The sequence below is a fragment of the Molossus molossus genome, unplaced genomic scaffold, assembly GCF_014108415.1.
Source record: "Molossus molossus isolate mMolMol1 unplaced genomic scaffold, mMolMol1.p scaffold_m16_p_28, whole genome shotgun sequence".
NCBI lineage: Eukaryota > Metazoa > Chordata > Mammalia > Chiroptera > Molossidae > Molossus > Molossus molossus.
This window is the reverse complement of record NW_023425364.1, coordinates 237684-257893: the sequence shown is the minus strand read 5'-3', so window position 1 is coordinate 257893 and position 20210 is coordinate 237684. Positions and strand designations below refer to the sequence as shown.

The window sequence follows — 20210 nt, the reverse complement described above, 5'->3', positions numbered from 1 at the left end:
CCACCCTCCAGCTTTGCAGACATCCAGTTTGTGACCATCCCCTCCCAGAACATGCTGGAGTTCAACTTGGCCAGTGAGAAGGTCATCCTCTTCTCGGCCCGAGCTCATCAGGTCAAGACTCTGGTGGACGACTTCATCCTGGAGCTGAAGAAGGTCAGGGTCCTCCTACAGACCCCCCCCAACCCCAGGAGCCAAGGGCTGAAGGACAGGTTCCCCCACCCCAGATACACTCTGACCTCACCTGCCTGGGAAGTGTGGGCATGCGTGAGTCAGTAGCCCCGTCCCTAGACTTGTGTAGGCCTTCAGGGCTTGGCACAGGCTGTGCCTGGAATGCCCTTTTGCCTTTGCCCGTCTTTCAGAAATGTGCGCTGCCCTGGCCGGTTTGGCTCAGTGGTTGGAGCGTCGGCCTGCGGACCAGAGAGTCCCAGGTTCGGTTCCCGCTAGGGGCATATACCAAAAAAACAAAAACAAAAACAAAAACGTTCACTAACGCCCTCAGCAAGGGTGCCGAGGCTCCTCTGAGCTCCGCAGCAGGTGTCTCCTCACCCTCCTGCGGTGACTGTGCTGCCCCCAACGGCTCCCTGCACTGGCGCCCCCTCCCCCAGCTGGCAGTCCAGGCCCAGACAGGTCACTGGCCTCGGCCCAGCGTCTGGGCCGGGGGAGGCTGTGGTGGGCGGAGGGGTGAGACGTGCACGTGGGTTCTGACATCCTCTGCTTTCATCCACCCGGCCTCCCACCCTCCACCCTGCTACGGAACGCCCCAGCCTCCTTCCCTGGGAAATGCCCCCTGAGGACTGAGGGGGGTGCCTGTGGCTGCAAGGGGCAGGGACTGGGGCCCCTCAGCCTGCCCCTGGCTAACCCAGGACTCAGACTACGTGGTGGCTGTGAGGAACTTCCTGCCCGAGGACCCGGCTCTGCTGGCCTTCCACAAGGGCGACACCATCCACCTGCAGCCCCCGGAGCCCCCCCGAGTGGGTCAGTGCCTTGGCATGGGGTGGGCGGGAGGGGAGGCAGGGCAGAGGGCCTCCCTGCCAGCTGCTGACAGAGCCGGGCCCGCAGGCTACAGTGCCGGCTGTGTCGTCCGCAAGAAGGTCGTGTACCTGGAGGAGCTGCAGCGCAGAGGCCCTGACTTCGGTGGGTGCCCAGACGCCCTGCCAGCCTCCTGTAGAAACCCCCAACAGAGCTTGCCTTGGCTTCGTGGACGCCACTGCGTATGCAGGACGGGGGTCCTCAGTGCAGCGGCCTGGCCGGGCCAGGTCTCCTGAGTGACTCCTGGTGGCCGTCCCGCCCTGCCCTCTGCCTGCGTGTCTGACTGAAGGGTCTCTGTGAGCATCAGTGTTTCCATGTCCGTGGCTGGGTCTCTGTGCCTCCGACGCCCTCCACTTCCCACGGAGGGGATGCCTTCCCTCCCTGAGCCCCGTCTCCTCAGGGCATGCCTCCATCCCACCCTGGCTGCTCCAGTATCCCTGGGAGTCCCTTAGTCCCCAGAGGAGACCCCCCCAGTTTGCCTCAGACTCCTTCCCTGCCCCCAGGCTGGAGGTTCGGGACCATCCATGGGCGCGTGGGACGCTTCCCTTCCGAGCTGGTGCAGCCCGTGGCTGCCCCCAACTTCCTGCAGTTGCCCGCTGAGCCCAGCCGGGGCCGCGCCGCTGCCGTGGCAGCCGCCGTGGCCTCCACGGCCGCTGCGTGGGAGGTGGGCCGCAGGAGGGAGGTGAGCCAGGCAGCAAGGGGTTGTCCTGACTGGAGGTGGATGGGAAAAGGGCAGCCTAGGGTGTCGGCCAGCCGTGGGATGGGGTGAATCTGACAGGCTAGCCAGACAGTGACCTGTAGGGTAGAGAAGGGTGGCGTTCGCAGGAGGGTGTGACCGGCCCATGTGGCAGGATGGGGCAGGTGAGCGGGCTAGGTGAGTGGTGTCAGCAAGCGGTGGAGTGAAGTCAAACGAAGTTGTAAGGACAAGAGCAGCTTGCCAGGCCACTAAGGAGACCGTGGGGAAGGGACGGGCCTGGGGGTGGGATGGCCAAGTGCATCAGGGGACAGGCTCAGCTGGGCATGTGGCGGCGGTGACCTGGCCCAGAGGGCGAGGCAGACTGAGCTGGGTGGACCCATGGGCGGGGAGGAGCCTGAGGCTGGCTGGGCGCGTTCACCTGGGGTGTGTTGGGTCTGCTTTGCTGGGATGGGGATGGGGTGGGGGTCGGACGAGCCCCCCAGCTCCTGCCCGCTGCAGGGCTCCCCCATCAGGACCGGCTCAGCTGACCGTGGGGAGGACAGCCTGGCTCCCCCACCGCACACAATGCTGGCGTTTGCTCAGAAGTATTTCCGAGACCCTCAGAGGAGACCCCAGTGAGTGGTGACCCGCCCCTCACCCCACCCTGAGGATGCCCCTCTGGGCTTCCTGCAGCTGTTCAGGTGGGAAGGCCCCACTTCTGGGGAGGGAAGGGAGACCACTGGGGTGTGAGGCCTGCCTGCAGCCTCGGCTTGGAGCCGCCCCACATAGGACAGGATGGAGCCACAGGCCCAGGGACAATGGTCGGCCCATCTGCTTCCTGTCATAGGGATGGCCTCAGGCTGAAGTCCAAGGAGGGCCGGGAGTCCAGAACCTTGGAGGACATGCTGTGCTTCACCAAGGTGCCCAGCCCCAAACCTCAGTTTCTCCATCTGTGATGTGGTGACGCAGGCCCCTGGGGCAGACAGTCTTGCCCTCAGAGAGACCCCCGCACCCAGCTCCCCGAGGGCCTGAGAGCAGCGTCTGTCCCCAGTGACTGGACCTTCCTGTCATGAGACAGGACACACACGTGGCCCTTCTCCACTCAGACATGTCGCTCCCCCATCCTGACACCCCTCCTCCCTCGCAGACCCCGCTGCAGGAATCCCTCATCGAGCTCAGCGACAGCAGCCACAACAAGATGGCCACCGACATGTTCCTAGGTGTGGGGCGGGGCCTGCCAGCGCCCTGGGCCGGGGGTCCAAGCCTGAATGACCCCACCTGTCACCTCCCCTCGGGTCCTCGGCGGCTTCCTGCCCCTAACTCAGAGGAGAAGCCCCCAGCTGCCCTGGCCACGGCCTCTCGAGAGGAGACCCTGAGGTGGGTGGGCAGCCAGGCCTGGCGCCTGAGTGGTGTCTCCTACAGCTGTGCTGCGGTTCATGGGGGATGCCCCGCTGAAGGGCCAGAGCGAGCTGGACGTCCTCTGCACCTTGCTGAAGGTCAGTCCAGCCTTTGCCAGAGGCGCTCTCTCCGGTTCTGTGGCTCCGTTTCCCCATCTGCCAGGCGGAGTTGCAGGACTTCGGGGTGGGCAGCTCCCTCCTTGTGTGGCCCAAAGGAGATCGCATCCTGCTGGTGGGGGGGGACTGGAGAAGGGCTACCAGGCCATCTCCAGGTGCCCGTTCAGTTGTGTGCCTGGTCGGTGGCACGCGAACTGGCCTGCCCTCCTGCAGCTGTGCGGGGAGCACGAGGTGATGCGGGACGAGTGTTACTGCCAGATCGTGAAGCAGGTCACAGACAACACCAGCGCCAAGCCGTGAGTGAGCAGGCCCTCGCCTCTGTCCTCCCTCCTCCTCGGTGTCCAGGAGGCAGGGCTGCCTGCCATTTCCCAGTCTGTCCCTTCCAGACTCTCCCTCCTCCTCTTCCTCCCTCAGAGGGAGCATGTATCTGGGGCTGCTTGGTCTGAGACAAGCCATTCCCACTCTTGGACTTTGGTTTCCTCTCTGTTTTTTGTTTTGTTTTGTTTTTAGTTTTTTCTTTATTGATTTAAGGGAGAGGGAGAGAGAGATAGAAACGTCGACGAGAGAGAACATCAATTGGCCGCCTCTGCATGCCCCTCCCCTGGGGATCGGGCCCACAACCTGGGCATGTGTCCTGACCAGGAATTGAACCGTCGACCTCTTGGTGCATGGGTCGATTCTCAACCACTGAGCCACACCAAGCAGGCTGGTTTCCTCTCTGTAAAACGGCAGTGATGGTGTGTGAGTCCAGGTTATTAGCAGCAAGTGACGGAAACTCAGTTTGAGCTGGTTTAAGCAAGAGCGGGTCCAGGTAATTGCAAAGCCTGGTATCTGACTTCAGGCAGGGCTCGATCCAGGTGTTGTCGGGAAGCAGGCTTTCTCTGCATCCCGGCTGTTCTCCTCTGTGTGGGTGTCGTTCCCAAGCAGCATCTCCTGTAGACTGGCATGATGGTAGCTTTGGAGAGACGTTTCCCAGCTCAGTGGTCCTGGGGAAAGTAAGATGGACCCGATATTTGCAGCAAAAAGTCCCCAATCCAGTCTCATCGGCCTGAGTCACACACGTGTCCATCGCTAAACGCACCAGTGTCTGGGGGTTACAGAGCGGTGATTGGCTAGAACGGGGTCACATAGCCAGAGGGAAGCTGAACCCGGCTCTCATGCCCTCTCCACACCCCACGGACCTAGGGAAGGGTGGTGTGGACAAAGGAAGCCTAGGTGCTGTCCCCAGACACGAGAGGTCCCCACGGGTGAGCCCCCATGCCAGGCAGGTGAAGGTGAACTCACACCGGAGCAGCACAAAACAAATGCCCAAAGCATGTGCTGCTTTTGCTGCCACGGGGTCACCGTTCTGTCCCACTTCTTCCCCACCCATCGAAAATCTGCGGACCACTCCGCATCCTCCTGGCCCCCACTCCCACCCTCGACCTCACCTGCTGTGACCTTTGCACAGCTCAGCAGGCGCCCTTGCCTCCCTCGCGGACCTTCCCTGAAAGCCTCTCCGGAGATTCGACCCGGGGGGGGGGGGGGGGGTGTTTCCCTGTGCGTGTTGGGGCCTCATTTCCTTCCTTCCTGCCTCCCGCCCTGGCTTCCCAAGCAGAACCTACCTTCCACGTGGCTTTGGGCGACCTTCCCTGCCCACCCCAGGACATCCCCAGAACAGGAGCTGCCTGGGAACCGGAGACTCTGGGCGCGCCCCTGGCGGGGTGGCCGCCTGTGACGCGGCCCCGTGTGCTCCCACAGGGACAGCTGTCAGCGAGGCTGGAGGCTGCTGCACATTGTGACTGCCTACCACAGCTGCTCCGAGGTCCTGCGGCCACACCTCCTCCACTTCCTCCGAGATGTGAGCCAGACCCCAGGCCTGCCCTTCCAGGGTGAGGGGCCAACAGCAAGCGGGACCCAGGGCCGAGGGCCTGTCGACGTGGGGGCTGGCTGGGCAGCTGGAGGGGATGGCCAGAGGGCCTGGCCCTTCACAGGTGCCTGGGCCATGTTTACTGAGATTAACTCACTCCCCAAACGTGTGTGGAGGCCCTGCAGGGGCTGGCGCTGGGCTGGCTGGCCTGATGGGAAGGTGGCGTGTCAGGAAGGTGGCTCTGCGCAGGGATTGTAACTGGGCTGAGTGGCAGGAGCCAGGGCCCGGAGGTGGGGAAGTGTGGCGTGTGGAGAGGGGGAGGGGGTGGCAAGGCCTGGAGCACCACGCTGAGGCTCTGCTTCTCTGGCCTATGGGAACCAAAAAGGATCTTGAGTGAGTCCAGGCAGGGTGGGCCCCAAGCTGGTGGCAGGGTCTCAGCCTTGACCCCTTGGGGTATGGAGAAAAGGGGCGATGCCTCAGCCTTGGTTCCAGCCTTGTTTCCACAGCAACTCCCTGGTTTTCCCCTAAGAAAGAGACCAGGGCCCCATGCGGTCACCACAGCAGCTGTGACAGAGACAGAGGACGTCCCTCTGTCTGAACCCTCTTCTTTGATTTGATTAACAAACACTCCCAGGTTCCTGCGGCTAGGCCCGCTCAGGGCACAGCTCCCAGCATGGTGAAAGGCAGCTCTGGATTTGACCCTCCCAGAGCAGGGTGCTGCTTGGCCGGAGTCATGGACAGGGTCCTCTGCACGGGGCCTCCGGGAGGGAGGTGGTGGCAAGGAGGCCCCGTGGCAGGGGTAGGGCTGGCCGCGCAGCCTCCCAGGGCCATGCCCCCAGCTGGCCGCTCAAGGCAGCCAGTTCCAGGGCTCAGAGCAGCCAAGGGGACTGTGGACTGAACAAAAGGCCTTAGCGGATGGGACGCAGGCTCGAATGTAGCACTGATACTCCAGCCTTCGATCTTGGGCAGATCACTGCCCCTCTCCGAGCTCTTTCCTCACCAGTCACTCTGGAGAGTAAAATCTCGTCCCGCTGGTTGTGTAGAGAACCCAGTGGGCTGTGGCTGGTGGCCAGAGGAGCCCTTGCTTACTGCCCACCCTGGGCCAGGCCTTGACTCTGTCCTTGCAGGGATCGCCAAGGCCTGTGAGCGGAACCTGCAGAAAACCTGGCACTGCGGTGGCCGCCTGGAGCTCCCCAGCGCCATGGAGCTTCGCGCCCTGTTGGTGAGTGTGCCTGGGGAAGGGGAGTGTGAGACCCTGGTGTGCGTGCAGGGGTGCAGAAGGCCCTTCAGCTCCAGGTGCTCCTGCTTGCGCCTGCGCTGCACCTCTTGGCTTAGGGACTCTCAACGGCAGGGGCAATGGCTGGCCCAGATCGCACAACCCAGCCTGTCCCGTCTCCTCGCCCTTCCTTGTCTCAGGCCGGCCGCAGTTCCAAGAGGCAACTCTTTTTCCTCCCCGGAGGTCTCGAACGCCATCTCAAAATCAAAACATGCACCGTAAGTGAGGGAATGTCTCCAGCAGGCAGCCGCTGGAGGGGCAGGGACACCCCAGTCTCTAGAGTGGGCCACTGGGGTGCTGAGCGCCTCCCGGGCCCTCACAGTCCCACAGGTCAGGACGTTCCTCAGAACTGCAGGCCGAGCCGGGGGAGGGGGAGCCTCGGCTCAGGGTCCTGCTGCAGATGCAGGGCCAGCCGGAGCGCCTCACCCTCTGGAAGCTGTGCCCCTTTCCCGCCTGAGGCTGACTCTCAGAGACCTTGGAGGGCCCTGACTCTGCACCTGGTCTCCTGATGCTGGGCTGGCACAGTCTCACTCACCCCCTGCAGGTGGCCCTGGATGTGGTGAAGGAGATCTGTGCCGAGATGGCCCTGTCACGCCCTGAGGCCTTTGATGAATACGTCATCTTCCTGGTCACCAATGGAGGTGAGTGGCCAGCAGGACCGAGCACGCTGGGGTCATGCCCTGTGTGGCCGCAGGGTTCAGGTCAGATGCCACTTTCTCCCAGGAGCTCCCGCCCCCATGTGGAAGGTCCTTCCTGGGCACCAGGGACCCACAGCGCCTTGTCTGTCCCCCTCTGCCCCGCTGTGTATAAATCTGTCATGCCTGCCCCAGATGAGAAATTTGTGGAGAAGAGAGAGGGCTCTCTGACTGTCCCCTCTGCCCCTCAGGGCCTGCCCAGGGGACCCTGCTCAAGGAGCGCGCATCCTAGGAAGGTTTCCTTCATGAGCCCCAGCTCCTGGAACCCACAAGTGCAAGCATTGTCCCTTACGCTTTAACAGCGGTCATGAGTCCCTCCCTTGGTCTCTCTAGGTCCTTCTCGTGTGGCCCAAAACCCCTTCCCTCTGCTCCTCACCCCCTTGAGACCATGGTCTGGGTCCCCATCAGTGGGTTGGCTCCGTCCACTCCCGACCAGTTCTTCCCACTGAGGCCTCGTCCCTGAACCGCTGTCTGTCCTCAGCCCAGCCTGCCCCAGTCCGGCCCAGACACGATGGGAGCGAAGGCAGCAACATGAGTCCAGTAACAGACATACTGTGCCCCAGGCACAGCTCAAGGCGTTAATTATCATCTCCTTTAATCCCACAACAAGCCTATGAAGTGGAGACTGTCATCATCCCTGTTTATAGATGGGGAAAATGAGGCCCACGGAGGGTCCCTTCTGCTACTGTAACAAAATGTCACACACCTGGGCTTCAAACACATGCCTTGATTACTTTACAGTTCTGGGGGTCAGAGTCCTGCAATCAGTGTCACCAGGCTCTAGGGGGGAGACGGTTTTCTTGCCTTTTCCAGCTTGTAGGGGCCGCCCACATTCCTTGGCTCATCCCTTCTTCCAATTTTCAAGCCAGTAGGGTAACACCTTCCTCCATCGCTCTCTCTCGCCTCCTTCTTTTTTAAAATTGTTTTTTTCTTTATTGATTTTAGAGAGAGAGGAGAAGAGAGATAGAGACATTGTTGAGAGAGAACATCGATGGGCCACCTCCTGCATGCTCCCCACTGGGGATCGGGCCCACAACCTGGGCATGTGTCCTGACTGGGAATTGAACTGGTGACCTCTTGGTTTATGGTTAGATGCTCAACCACGGAGCCACACTGGCCGGGCTCTCGTTTCCTTCTCATAAGGCCTTTGAGATTATACTGGGTCTGGCTGGATGACCTCAGATAATTTCTCCATCCCGAGATCTTTAACTGAATAACATTTGCTAAGTCTCTTTTGCCATGAAGGTAGTATATTCACAGGTTCCAGGGATTGGGGCATAGGCGCCTTTGGGGAGGGACCATTAATCAGCCTGCCTTGGAGGGTAAGGGACTTACCCAAGGTCACGCAGTTGGGCTTTGAATCCAGGCTATCTGGCCTCAAGAGTCTGCACTTGATCCTCACACCACTCACTCGCTTTTTGGTAAAATGTTGCTGAAGGTGTGGGCCAGGGAGCAGAAATGTCAGTGCAGGGAATAAAAGGTTTCCCTGAAGCCTCTCCAAGGGCTCAGTCCCAGCCAGTGCCAGATACCAGTCCTCCTGGCCCCCTGCCTATTCAGGAGCCCAGCAGGGGTCTCTCCTGAAGGAGTTCTGCAGAGAGGCACCCACTGGATCTCATGATCTGGGGCCCATGTGCTTCTCCCTGTCCCCAACCCCCTCTGGGAACGAGCTGGGCTTTCTTTGAGCATAACCCAAAACACTTTCCTAGACCTTGGGGCTGTAGCTTTGAATGGGAGGTACTTCCGTCTGTGGGCATCAACATTCCACAAATACGGGGCACTCTGTTCCATAACATGCTCTCCTTTGCTGTGGACCCCCCAAAGCGGGGAGCAGGCTTTCCCGAGGCAATGCTCACCTGAGTGGCAGGTTGGGGCGTGTACACGGGCTCTGCACACACACGTGCAAGTACGCACCCCCACCCAGCTGCCCCGGCTCTCCACAGGCCAGCACGTGTGCCCACTCAGCCGCTGCACGTACATCTTGGACGTGGCCTCAGAGATGGAGCAGGTGGACAGCAGCTACATGCTCTGGTTCCGGCGCGTGCTCTGGGACCAGCCACTCAAGTTCGAGAATGAACTATACGTGACCATGCACTATAACCAGGTCAGCAGGTGTGGGCCACTCTGATGCTCTGGAACCTTTCAGGCTCCTGCAGGACTGTGAGGTCAAACTCCCCGACCCTTGGTTTGAGGCCTGCATGATTCTGCTGGTCCCGCTGACATTTCTGGCCCTGGTGCCCTGCAGAGGCTCCTCAGAGCAGTGAGATGATGTTACCCTCGCTGCCTAGTTCTCAGAACTTCGCAGGTACCGTCACTTGGCCAGGCCTGCCCTTCCTGCGTCTCTGCTTTCCTCAGTCCTCCCAGCAAGGCTGCCCCAGACAGCACCTCTTCCACACGGGCTCTCTGGCTTCCGCTTTTCTGCTCCTCGGAGCACACGGCCTGGCCCTCTCTCAAAGGCCTAAATAAGCCTTGGTTGGCAGTGTTGTTTTTCTCAGTTATTCCCCTCAGACACTTGGTCCTCCAAGTCAAGGTCCTGGGATTTGCAAAATATGGTTCCCCCCTCCTATGCTAACACCTGTGGAAGCGCGTGGACAGAGTGCAGGGTTGTGTGTGTGTGTGGGGGGGGGGGGGCTTTGCACGCGCACGCACATGTGTGGACCTGGTGCCAAAGCTTTGGCAATTCCAAGTACAAAATAAGGCGACTTAGCTTGTATGGCCACATGGTGTCGCTGTTGCCAACTATGCCATGCAGCCAGCACAGTGCTGGTCTAGGAGTGGCCTATGAGCCAGGAGAATGCCCTGGGAACTTGTTAACATACAAACCCTCAAGTCTGCACCCAGACTTAGTGGATCGGAGTCTGGGGTACAGCCCGTGAATCTGTCTGAGTGGCCCAAGTGTGCTCAGTTGTCAGTAACCCCAGCCTAACAGAGAGCACACACTGCAGTGTGGGTGCCCACACTCTTCTCCGGTCACCAAGGGGATGACCACATCCGTGTGATCGGATGCCGCATGCCTGCCTGCAGCCCTTCATTGGTGTGCCCCTCCGCAGGTCCTGCCCGACTACCTGAAGGGTCTCTTCAGCAGCGTGCCCACCGGCAGGCCCAGCGAGCAGCAGCTGCAACAGGTGTCCAAGCTGGCTTCCCTGCAGCACCGGGCCAAGGACCACTTCTACCTGCCCAGTGTGTGAGCACTTGCCACATGTCAGCCCTGCCCCTCTCCTCACAGTTGGACATCCCAGGCCCTGTGTGTCCGCCTTGCACCTGCAGGGAAGGGGCTGACCAACCGCCATGAGAGTTGGGATCCCTTCTCCCCCCACCACAGGTTGCTTCCTGCTGGTATTAATAGCTCAGTGTACATTTATTTTATTTTATTGTTTTTTAAAACTATTTTATTTATTTATTCATTTTAGAGAGAGGAAGAGAGAAAGATAAACATCGATGTGAGAAAGGCACATCGACCGGTTGCCTCCCAAACATGCCCCAACTGGGCATCTAACCCACACCAGGGTATGTGCCCTGACTGGGAATCAAACCTGCAACCTTTTGGTGTATGGGACAGTGCTCCAACCAACTGAGCCACCCCCATCAGGGCAGCTCAGAGTAAATTTAACGATGAAAAGGCTTTTGGGACACACACACCTGTCATCCAGAGAATGCACAGGGCCAGGCGGAAACCTTCAGCGGAGTGCTGCCTCCACCAGCAAGGCATTCCTTCCGTATATCCGGGGTGCTGGACAGCCTTTAAACTGTTCTCCAGGGGTGGCATATCAGTCCTCAGATATGGTCTCAAGAACAGCACCCCAAAGAGCTCTTGTTTATGTGGGTTGTATCTATTGATATATATTGATCATATTCAAAATGAAAACTGAGTAACAATTTTAAAATATTGATTTATTAATTATAAAATAAGAATAATATATTACATATTAATATATTAATAAGTACATATTAATAAGTATAATAACATATAGGGAATGATTTTAACACAAATAATATGTACATTACATGTTAATATAAATAACTTAAGAAACAAACAACTATCCGGCTGGTGTGGCTCAATGGTTGAGTGTCCACCCATGCACCAGTTCAATTCCTGGTCAGGGCACATGCCCAGGTTGTGGGCCTGATTCCCAGTGCGGGGCATGCAGGAGGCAGCTAATTACTGTTCTCTCTCATTGAAGTTTCTCTCTCTCTCCCTCTCCCTTCCTCTTTCTCTCTAAAATCAATAAAGAAAAAAATATTTTTTTAAAGAAACAACTATATTTTCCAAAAACATTTAGTGAGAAGAGTGGCACTGTTTTTACATTTTGTAAATCTCTTTATTTTATTTAGAGTGAAGGGGGGGGAGAAAAACATCGATGTGAGAGAGAAACATCGATGGGTTGTCTCCCGAATGTACCCCAACTAGGGATGAAACCTGCAACCTGGGTATGTGCCCTGACCCGGAACTCAACCCGCCACCTTTTGGTGTATGGGACGACGCTCAACCACTGAGCCCACCAGCCAAGCTGTAAGCCTCTATCACCTGGCTGAACAGAAGCCGGCTGGGTTCTCACACCAGCTTCTGCAGTCACTGTGGTCTGACGTCATGCAGCCTCTGGCAGACGCCATTGTGCTTGGGAGAGAACAAGAGGGAAAAGCAAATAGCATGTTAGTGTTACTATGGAGTGTCTTTGACCTCCCAGACCCTCGCCTCGCTTTGAAAACCCCTGCTGCGAGGGGCTCAATATGCAAAGCTCCTTCATGTTCTAGTTTTTTTTTTTCTAAATCCTCACCCAAGGATATTTTTACATTTATCATCAGATAGAGTGGGAGGGAGGGTGGGAGAGGGAGAGAGAGAGAAACATCAGTGTGAGAAAGACACATCAGTGGTTGCCTCCCATGCAACCCAACCAGGGCTGGGGACGAACTGCAATCGAGGTACGTGCCCTTGACCAGAATTGAATCCACGACTCATTGGGCCGGCCTGCTAACCGCTGAGCCACACTGGCCAGGGCTTTCATGTTGTAGTTTTAACCAAAAAGCACAGTGTAATGCAGTCCTAGTCCTGGATAGAAATAGTCTCTGAGTTCTTACTTTTCGCACGGCACCCTGCATGCCCTTCATGTCCCCTCACACAGGTGAGGCGGCTGAGGCCCAGGGAGGTCAGGTGGCTTACCGAAGTTTACCCCACTAAGAGGTGAGGTGGGGGGGCAGGATGCTAACCTGGGGTGGGGGCAGGCACATGCCAGGCTCTTACCCCAGCAGTGCACAGAAAAGATGAGCCGGGACATGGGGTTCTTTGGGGGCGGGGGGGGGGCCCTTGATTTTCTCTCAACCTGTCCCGGGTCTGCAGCCCAGGGTAGCCGGGACTGGCTGGAACTGCTGCTGGTATTTTCCGGATGTCCCGAGCGGCAAAGGAGAGGCCCTGAGGAAGCAGCATTAGTTAGAGAAGGGACTGGAGTGGGCACAGTGGTGGTGGGGGCTGATGGCCCTGCGGGGAGGGGCATCTTGAAGCATTCCTCTACCCCATACTCTGGCCAGTGCTGGTGGTGGTGTTGCTTTGCCGGCCCTGGTGTCTCCACCCCTGCCTGGGCTTCTCCTTGGGGGTGAGCACTACAAAAGAGGAAACCCCCTTGGATTCAAGTCTTAGCTCCCCCGACTCAGACTCATAGTTACTTGGACTAGCCTCGGTTCCTTCACCTTCAAACAGGAAGCCTGATTGTGCAGGCCAGTAGTTATTGAACACCTGCTGTGTGAGCGCTTGGTGCCCATCTTCACCCATCCCAGCTCCCCACAGTTTCTGCTTCCAGGGAGGGGCAAGGATCACACCTGCTTTGCATAATACCTGCAGTGAGGATTGAGGAGCTGCTGCAGAGTGCATGGGTGCTCAGGGCGGCTTTTCCCTCCACATCCAGACGGGAGGTCCAGCAGTACATCCCGGCTCAGCTCTACGGCACTATGGCTGGCTCAGCCTGGCTCAACCTGATCAGCCAGCACCGGCAGCAGACACAAGCCATCAGCCCCCACCAGGCCCGGGCCCAGTTTCTGGGTAAGAGGCCAGGGATGGGGAAATAACCACGGGGGCTTTGCTGAGGAGGGGGTTTTGGATGGTGGGGATGAAGGCACCTTCTACTTAGAACACCCTTCTGAAATGCTCACCAAGGCACCCCCTAGTCTCGGGGCGCCCCTGGCAGACAGCTGGCAGCCAGGGAATAAGAGCTGCACGGGGGGGAGAGAAGAAGGCACAGAGTCGGGAGGCTGGGGCAGCTTCAGCAGAGAGGGACGAGGACCCCTGGGCGGGTGCAGCAGGGAATAGAATTGCGGGTGGACACAGCTGAGGGCCTTGGCTGTCACGGATGGGCCCCCGGCACTGACTGTCCCTCTCCCACCCCAGGCCTCCTCAGCGCCTCCCCCATGTTTGGCTCCTCCTTCTTCTTCATCCAGAGCTGCAGCAACCTTGCTGTGCCAGCCCCCAGCATCCTTGCCGTCAACCAGAATGGCCTCAACTTCCTCAGCATTGAGACCCATGTGAGTGGCCTCCGCCTGCCCCATGGCTCACCGCCTCCTCTGAGCCCTGCCCCTCAGAGGGGCTGAGAGCTCAGCTGTGGAAGCCCAGCTCCGCCACTTACACCTGTGTGACCTTGGGCACATCTCCACACCTCCCTGAGCCTATTTCCTCGTCTGGAACATGGGGACAACAGATCCCACCCCACGAGGCTGTTGTGGAGGTAAAACCTCAGAATGTGGTTTTACACACTCAGTGTCATGGTCAGCTGGGGCTGCCGTGACAACGTGCCGCAGACTGGGGGCTTCGGCAACACGAGGGAATTGTACTTGTCTCGCAGTCTGGAGGCTGGAAGTCCAGGACCCAGGTGTGGCAGGGCTGGCTTCTTTAGAGGCCCCTCTCCTACCTTGTGGCTGGCTACCTTCTCCCGTGCCCTCATGTGACCTGTTCCCTGCCTGCACTTTCCTGCTGTCCTTGGTTTGTCCAGATTTCCTCGTCTCAAAGGACAACGGTCAGATTGAACTAGGGCCCCCTCTCAGGCCTTATTTTAAATAATCACCTCTTTAAAGGCCCAGTCTTCAAATAAGTCACAGTCTGAGGTATGGAGGTTGGGGCTTCAACATGTGGGTTTGGGGGGGGACACAATTTGGGGGGACGTAACAAATAGTTCCTGCTGCCCCCTTTTTTAGTTCTTCCAGATGTGGACCTTGACATGAGGACAGGGCAAGTGGTTTATTTGAAGGTGGTTCTAGGAAACCCTGGAGTGAGGAGCTGAGGTCGGGAAGGGACATTCACACACCCTGGGAAGGGCATGTTGGCAGCAAGTTGCCTCTGCGGCACGTGGTACTAGCCCAGCAGGCACGAGACACACCCCACCGAGGATGCCCTGTGGCCTGGGGTCGAGGGAGCCAGCGTGGCTAGTCCCACGTCCCCGCCTGTCAGTAACCAGGCAGTAACTCACAGCTCTGGCTTTCCCGACATGTTCTGGGTTTGCTCCTGGAGCTAGAAAGCTGCAAAGAGGTGCAGGAGTTAAGGAGCAGGTGGATGTGGAGGTCGGGGCACCACCAGCATCTACAGCACCCCTGGACCCCAAGCACTTGGAAGACTACCAGGCACACTATAGACGTGTGACGTGTGCACCAGTATTCGTTGAATCAGTTTTACAGCTGAAGTCCAGAGGGGTGAAGCAATGGCCTGCTCCAGGCCACGCAGAGAGTCACTGGGGACCTGGCACTCAAACCGCCCCACCCACAAGCCTATCTGCCCCACCCCCAGGAACTGATGGTGAAGTTCCCCCTGAAGGAGATCCAGTCGACATGGACCCAGAGGCCCACTGCCAGCTCCAGCTACCCCTACGTGGAGATCGTGCTGGGGGACGTGGCAGCCCAGGGCACTATGCAGCTGCAGCTGGAGCAGGTGGGCTCCGCCCCCAGCACCCACCTTGTCACCCGGCCCCTCGCTCCCTGATTTCACTCACCAGGCTCTTCTCTGGGTCTGGCTCCAAGATAGGGCAGGCCAGGCCACAGGGAACGTCCAGCCCAGTGCAGGGTCAGAACTAACCCAACACTGCACAACTGCAGGTCATCAGAGTGGTCTCCCAGAAGTCATGGTGAGGGGATCACGGGGAAAGGCTCAGACTGTCTGCAGAGTAGTGAGCAGTTTGACAGGGAACTGGGGATTCACAGCCCGGGCAGGAGGGGCCATGAAGTTCTTTGAATGCCACGCTAAGAATCTGGCTTTCTCCTGAGGGCACTAGAAGGTTGGTGAAAGGGCGGTGACACAGGAGACTTGAGGACATTCACCTGGGCTAAGGGCTGTGTCCCCCTTGTCGACACTCTCTCCATAGCACAGCCCCCAGCGCAGCAGATGCTCAGTAAGTGGATGGATAAACCGATGGAGGCCTTTTTGGCTTCTCCACTTCCTTGCAGCCCCCCACCCCAACCTCATTATGTTGCCCCCTCTGCCTCTTGCACCTATGTGCATGGGGGACTCACTCACTCCATTCATTCATTCATTCATTCACTCATTCATTCATTCAACACCTAACCACTGAGCATCTCTAGGCAGCAGGCTCTGCACTGGCTGCAGAGACACTGAAGTGACTGACCCCCTTCAGCAGGGCTCTTACAGAGCCCCGAGTCTCATGAGGGGAACGGCTATCAAAGAATTCCTCCAATAAACCATGCTAATCAGTGCTGAGAGGGTGTACCTGAGCTTTCTGGGAGCTCATGAGAGGAGGATTCGGGGGTAGTGAGTGATGCCTGAGGAGGACATGTTGCAGCAACAGACCTGGGTCCCTACCTCTGATTTCACTCACCAGGCTGGCTGTGTGAGGGAATCTCAAGCTACCTTGCTTCTAATTGAGCCTCAGTTTCCAAACCTGTCAAGTGGAGCAATAATCCCAGTGAGGCCTGGAACACTGCAGCATGTAGGTAGAACTGGCTGGAAGGGAGGACCCCATCGTGTACTCATCACATTAGCTGAGGTGGGCCCCAGGGTGGGACAGGCACAGCTAACCTCAGCAAAAGCAGTTCAGAGTGTGGCCTTGGGCCTCCTCCCACCTGGGTTGAAGTCCCCACCACCTGCCAGCTGTGAGGTCTGGGGTAAGTGGCTTCCTGGCTCTGGCCTCAGGTTCCTCGCTTGTGGAATGGGATCTAAGAGTGTCTGCCTCACAGGGGCACTGTGGGGACTTGCAGGGCTAGGACACAGGGCTCAGGAGTAGGACTCTGGCAATGCCTGGCACACAGTTGCCACTCAGTAAGTGTTGCCCTCATTTCCACCCTCTCTCCAAGCAGCTTCTGCAGGCTCTCAAGGAATTCCTGGGGGATTCCAATTGGCTGTGGTCTGAGAACCATACTCATAGAGGGATTTTCCACAGTGCCCTGCTGCCACCCACCACAACCCACCAGTTGAGAGCCCTGAGGCTGAGTCACAGCTTCTTCTGGGCTGTGAAGACCAGGTGGTAACTGTGGGGCTACAGTTAGAAACTTAGCATTTACTGACCGGACTAACACTTCTCTAAATCTAAAGGATTTACACATAATACATGTCCATCGAATCCTCACCAGTTTTGTGAGGCAGGCCCTGGTAAATGGAGACCCTACAGATGAGGCCAGTGAGGCTCAGAGAGGTGAAGTGACAGGCCCTAGGCTACCCAGTTCACACACAGTGAAGCTGGCAGATACTCCTGGTCTCCTGCTTGCTTGCCCAGTCCAGCCTGCAGCCCAGCACTCCCCCTTCCAGCTTCTCATGCTCCCCCTGGGGCCGTGTCCCAGCCACTTCCTATCCCTTGGTGAGAGCTGGGGAAGTGTTGGATGGGCGTGTACTCTGTGTCTCCTGCAGGGCCTGGAGCTGTGTCGAGTGGTGGCTGTGCACGTGGAGAACCTGCTCAGCGCCCGGGAGAAGCAGCTCACGCTACCCCCCAGCGAGATCACGCTGCTCTGACCCAGCCCCCAGCCCTGCGGCTGCCCTCTGCCAGAAGGCTTGCTCTGTGGCCCCAGGGGACTTACTGGGCCTCTCTGTGCTAGTGACCCCTGTAAGGGCCAGAACCTTGGGGGAGACCAAGAGGTAGTAGAAGGAACAACCCAAGTTCCCAGAAAATCGAGAACCATCCAGAGTTGGGATGGAGTCAAAACATGCAATCTTGGGTCAGACAACAGGAGGAAGTTCCAAAGGCTGCCCCATGGGGCCTCCTGCCACATACACACTGCAGGCCCTGGCCCTGACCCCCACCTGTGGCAAGGAAGCCCCAAACCAGTGGCCTGGAAGAACTGGACTTTGCCTTTGGTTTGATGGGTCTGATGTTCAAACCTGTTCCACTTCTCAGCCCCTACACTGCCAGTCAGCTTGGATTTGTGACCCTTGGTCATTTCTGTGCAAATAAAAGGTACACCTAGCAGCCATTCCTCCATGGAGCTGCTGAGTGGCTAGAAAACAAGTCTGAGGGAGGAGGTATGAGTTGGAGGCCTAGTTATTCCCGACTCACTGGCCATGCAGACTTCCAGCAGAGTCAGCTATCTTTACCTCTCCCTGCAGATTTCTGTGCCCACACTCTACAGTCCTTGGGTAGCCCTGACCCCAGGCCCCCATCACTGGATGGGCCAAAGAAGGTATAAGAGTGGTATAGTGGAGAGAGAAGTTTCGTGTCAGGGGCTGGGGAGGGAGAAGTCTGGGAAAGAGCTTCCCAGAATACGACTTTGCTGTTGGGTTTTGAAGGATAAGTAGGAGTTTGCTAGGAACAGATGGAGCAGAGAGGAATGAACATTCCAGAGAAAATGATATTTGTTCCCTGCTATATCCCCCAGAGCCTAGGACAATGCCTAACACAAGGTAGGCATTTAAAAATACTGGTCACATGAATAAAAAGATAAATGAATGCTGATGGAAAGTGCTGGTGCTTTGGGGAACTTGTTGGGGAGGGGAGCACTAGACTTGGGAGAAGTCTGGATAGGTATGTGGGAGCATAATTGGCTGAAGCCACAGTCTCAGGGAAAGGATTTATTTACTTATACATTACCTATTAAGCACTATTGTGTACGAGGTAAATGCTAGGCACTGGGAGTTGCTCACAGTTAAAAGTATAAACCAGGACAAGACCTGTAAGTGGGAATTAGCTAGGTGATGAGGGGAAGAAACTCTGAAGTGGACACTACTAGTGGCAAGACTTGAGCCTGGAGGCTGGCAGGGGTGGTTTGGGTAAGGCTTTGCAGACTATGTTGACTATCATCTCAAAAGCCATGAGCCTTCAAAGAGTTTTCAATGGGAGTGAGGCAATCTGCTCAGATTGTATTCTGAAAAGGTTGTTCTGATGACAAAGGAGAGATCATGTAGGAGGCAGGGAGACCAGAGGGGAGGCTGCTGCAGTGTGAACTGGGAAACTGTGGTGTACACTGGTGGTGGCGGCAAGGGTGGGCAGAAGTTAACTGGGAGAGATTTAGGAGGTCCAATGGGCAGGACTAGGGGGGCCAATCAAACCATCCTGAGACAGAGGGGATCAAGGAAGAGATGCCACAGGGCTGTCCCACTTTCACCACTGCCTTAGGTTGGCTTCCCTCAGAAGCCCCAAGTTAAAGAGCCCAGCGCCCGAGGCTGATTTGAGAGGTGAGGGAAGTGGGGAAAGAGCCACAGAGCTACCCCTGCTGCAGTAGGTCTGCCCAGGTGAGAGTTGAGAGGCCTTCTGGGTTTCAGAACACGAGTAAGCCAAATGAGTGAGGCCACTTGGAAGTGGATCCTGCAGGTTGAGCCATCCCAGCTTATGCACAAGGAACTGAGAGGGGCCTCCTGGATGAACCCTAACCAGACTGCAGATCTGTTAGCTAGATAAGTGACAGAGGTCTGTTTTTGGGTGCTTTGTTACAGAATATTAGGTAGCAGAAAATTAGGGCTTTTGGGTTTTAGGACCTGGGTCTTAAGGCATGAGGCTCATGTTTTTAAATTTTTTTTCTTTATTGATTTTAGAAAGAGAGGAAGGGAGAGGGAGACAGAAACATTAATGAGAGAGAATATCGACTGGCTGCCTCCTGCATGTCCCCCTCTGAGGACTAGTCCCACAACCTGGGAATGTGCCCTGACTGGGTACTGAACTGGTGACTTCCTGGTGCATGAGTCCATGCTTAACCACTGAGCCATACCGGCTGGGCAAGGCTCATATTTTTATAGCTGTTCTGGTGTCTCTGGTGGCATCAGAGAGTTGAGCCCTCTTAAGAGGAGGCAACAATCACCATGAGGCAAACCAGAATGAGTCAGGGGTGGCAGGAGTCACATCCTGCCACCTAGGGGTATCACACTGGGCCCCCCTACCTGGCCCAAGACCCAGAAAGACAGGAACTCCAAGTATATGTGGGGAGATCCAGAGAAGATTCACAGCCCACCGTGGTGTGCGAACAATACAGGAAAAATGTCTGGGTGGCATGGGAGCCTGACACAGTAAACGGTGAAGGCTCTGGGTCCTGGATGGGTGTAGCAGGATGCACCATATCTGCATACTGAAAAGTAACCAAAAGGCAGTTAATTGCTGCCCCTATGGAGGAAAGGGGGTTGGACTTGGCCAAGTTCCAATGTCCACATACTCACCACCCTGGTCTTCCCCTGCCTAGGACCCACAAGACTCTTCAGAAGATCTTGGCTTGGTAGTTAAAGGCCCAGGCTGTGGATGCAGAAAGGCCTGTGTTCAGCCCCAACCTGTCTGGTTCAGCGGCTAGCGCGTTAGCCTGCAGACCAAAGGGTCACGGGTTCGATTCCCGGTCAAGGGCACGTACCTGGGTTGTAGGTTCAATCCATGGACCCAGGCCATGTGGGAGGCAATAAATTAATATGTCTCTCTCACATCAATGTTTCTCTCTCTCCCCTTCCTTCCACTCTATCTAAAGACAAATGGAAAAATATCCTCAGGTGAGGATTAACAAAAAAAAAAGGCAGGCCCGTGTTCAAATTCTACTTGTATGCTGTTTAGCTATGTGGCCTCTTGCAAGTAACCGGCACAGGGCTTTGGGACAGTGCTCAGGGTCCCAGGTGTTCGGAATTCCCTATTCCACAGACCCTGCTGTCCTGGCCTTGTCAAGTCACCACACAACAACCTCCACCTCCCAACAGGACTGGTAGGACTCTGTTTACAGATGCAGAAATTGACGCCTATTCTCAAGATGGGCAATCCCCTCTGCTTAACACACATGACTTCACCTCCTCCTC

The 20210-nt window shown here is 57.1% G+C and overlaps 1 protein-coding gene across 1 annotated transcript in view; it reads left to right on the top strand.

Moving 5' to 3' along the window:
* The window catches only part of MYO15A (myosin XVA), a 54060-nt gene extending 37090 nt beyond the window's left edge, over positions 1 to 16970 (top strand). Inside the window, exons 47-65 of the mRNA XM_036278428.1 lie at positions 12 to 153; positions 864 to 975; positions 1060 to 1134; positions 1533 to 1711; positions 2225 to 2340; positions 2553 to 2625; positions 2853 to 2925; positions 3128 to 3201; positions 3433 to 3515; positions 4960 to 5090; positions 6196 to 6290; positions 6485 to 6562; positions 6889 to 6985; positions 8980 to 9140; positions 10087 to 10220; positions 12934 to 13067; positions 13413 to 13546; positions 14799 to 14939; positions 16866 to 16970. Of these exons, the coding sequence (XP_036134321.1) occupies positions 12 to 153; positions 864 to 975; positions 1060 to 1134; positions 1533 to 1711; positions 2225 to 2340; positions 2553 to 2625; positions 2853 to 2925; positions 3128 to 3201; positions 3433 to 3515; positions 4960 to 5090; positions 6196 to 6290; positions 6485 to 6562; positions 6889 to 6985; positions 8980 to 9140; positions 10087 to 10220; positions 12934 to 13067; positions 13413 to 13546; positions 14799 to 14939; positions 16866 to 16967 (2134 nt within the window). The 3' untranslated portion in view covers positions 16968 to 16970. The remainder of the gene's footprint in view (positions 1 to 11; positions 154 to 863; positions 976 to 1059; positions 1135 to 1532; positions 1712 to 2224; positions 2341 to 2552; positions 2626 to 2852; positions 2926 to 3127; positions 3202 to 3432; positions 3516 to 4959; positions 5091 to 6195; positions 6291 to 6484; positions 6563 to 6888; positions 6986 to 8979; positions 9141 to 10086; positions 10221 to 12933; positions 13068 to 13412; positions 13547 to 14798; positions 14940 to 16865) is intronic.
* The last annotated feature ends 3240 nt before the right edge of the window (positions 16971 to 20210 follow it).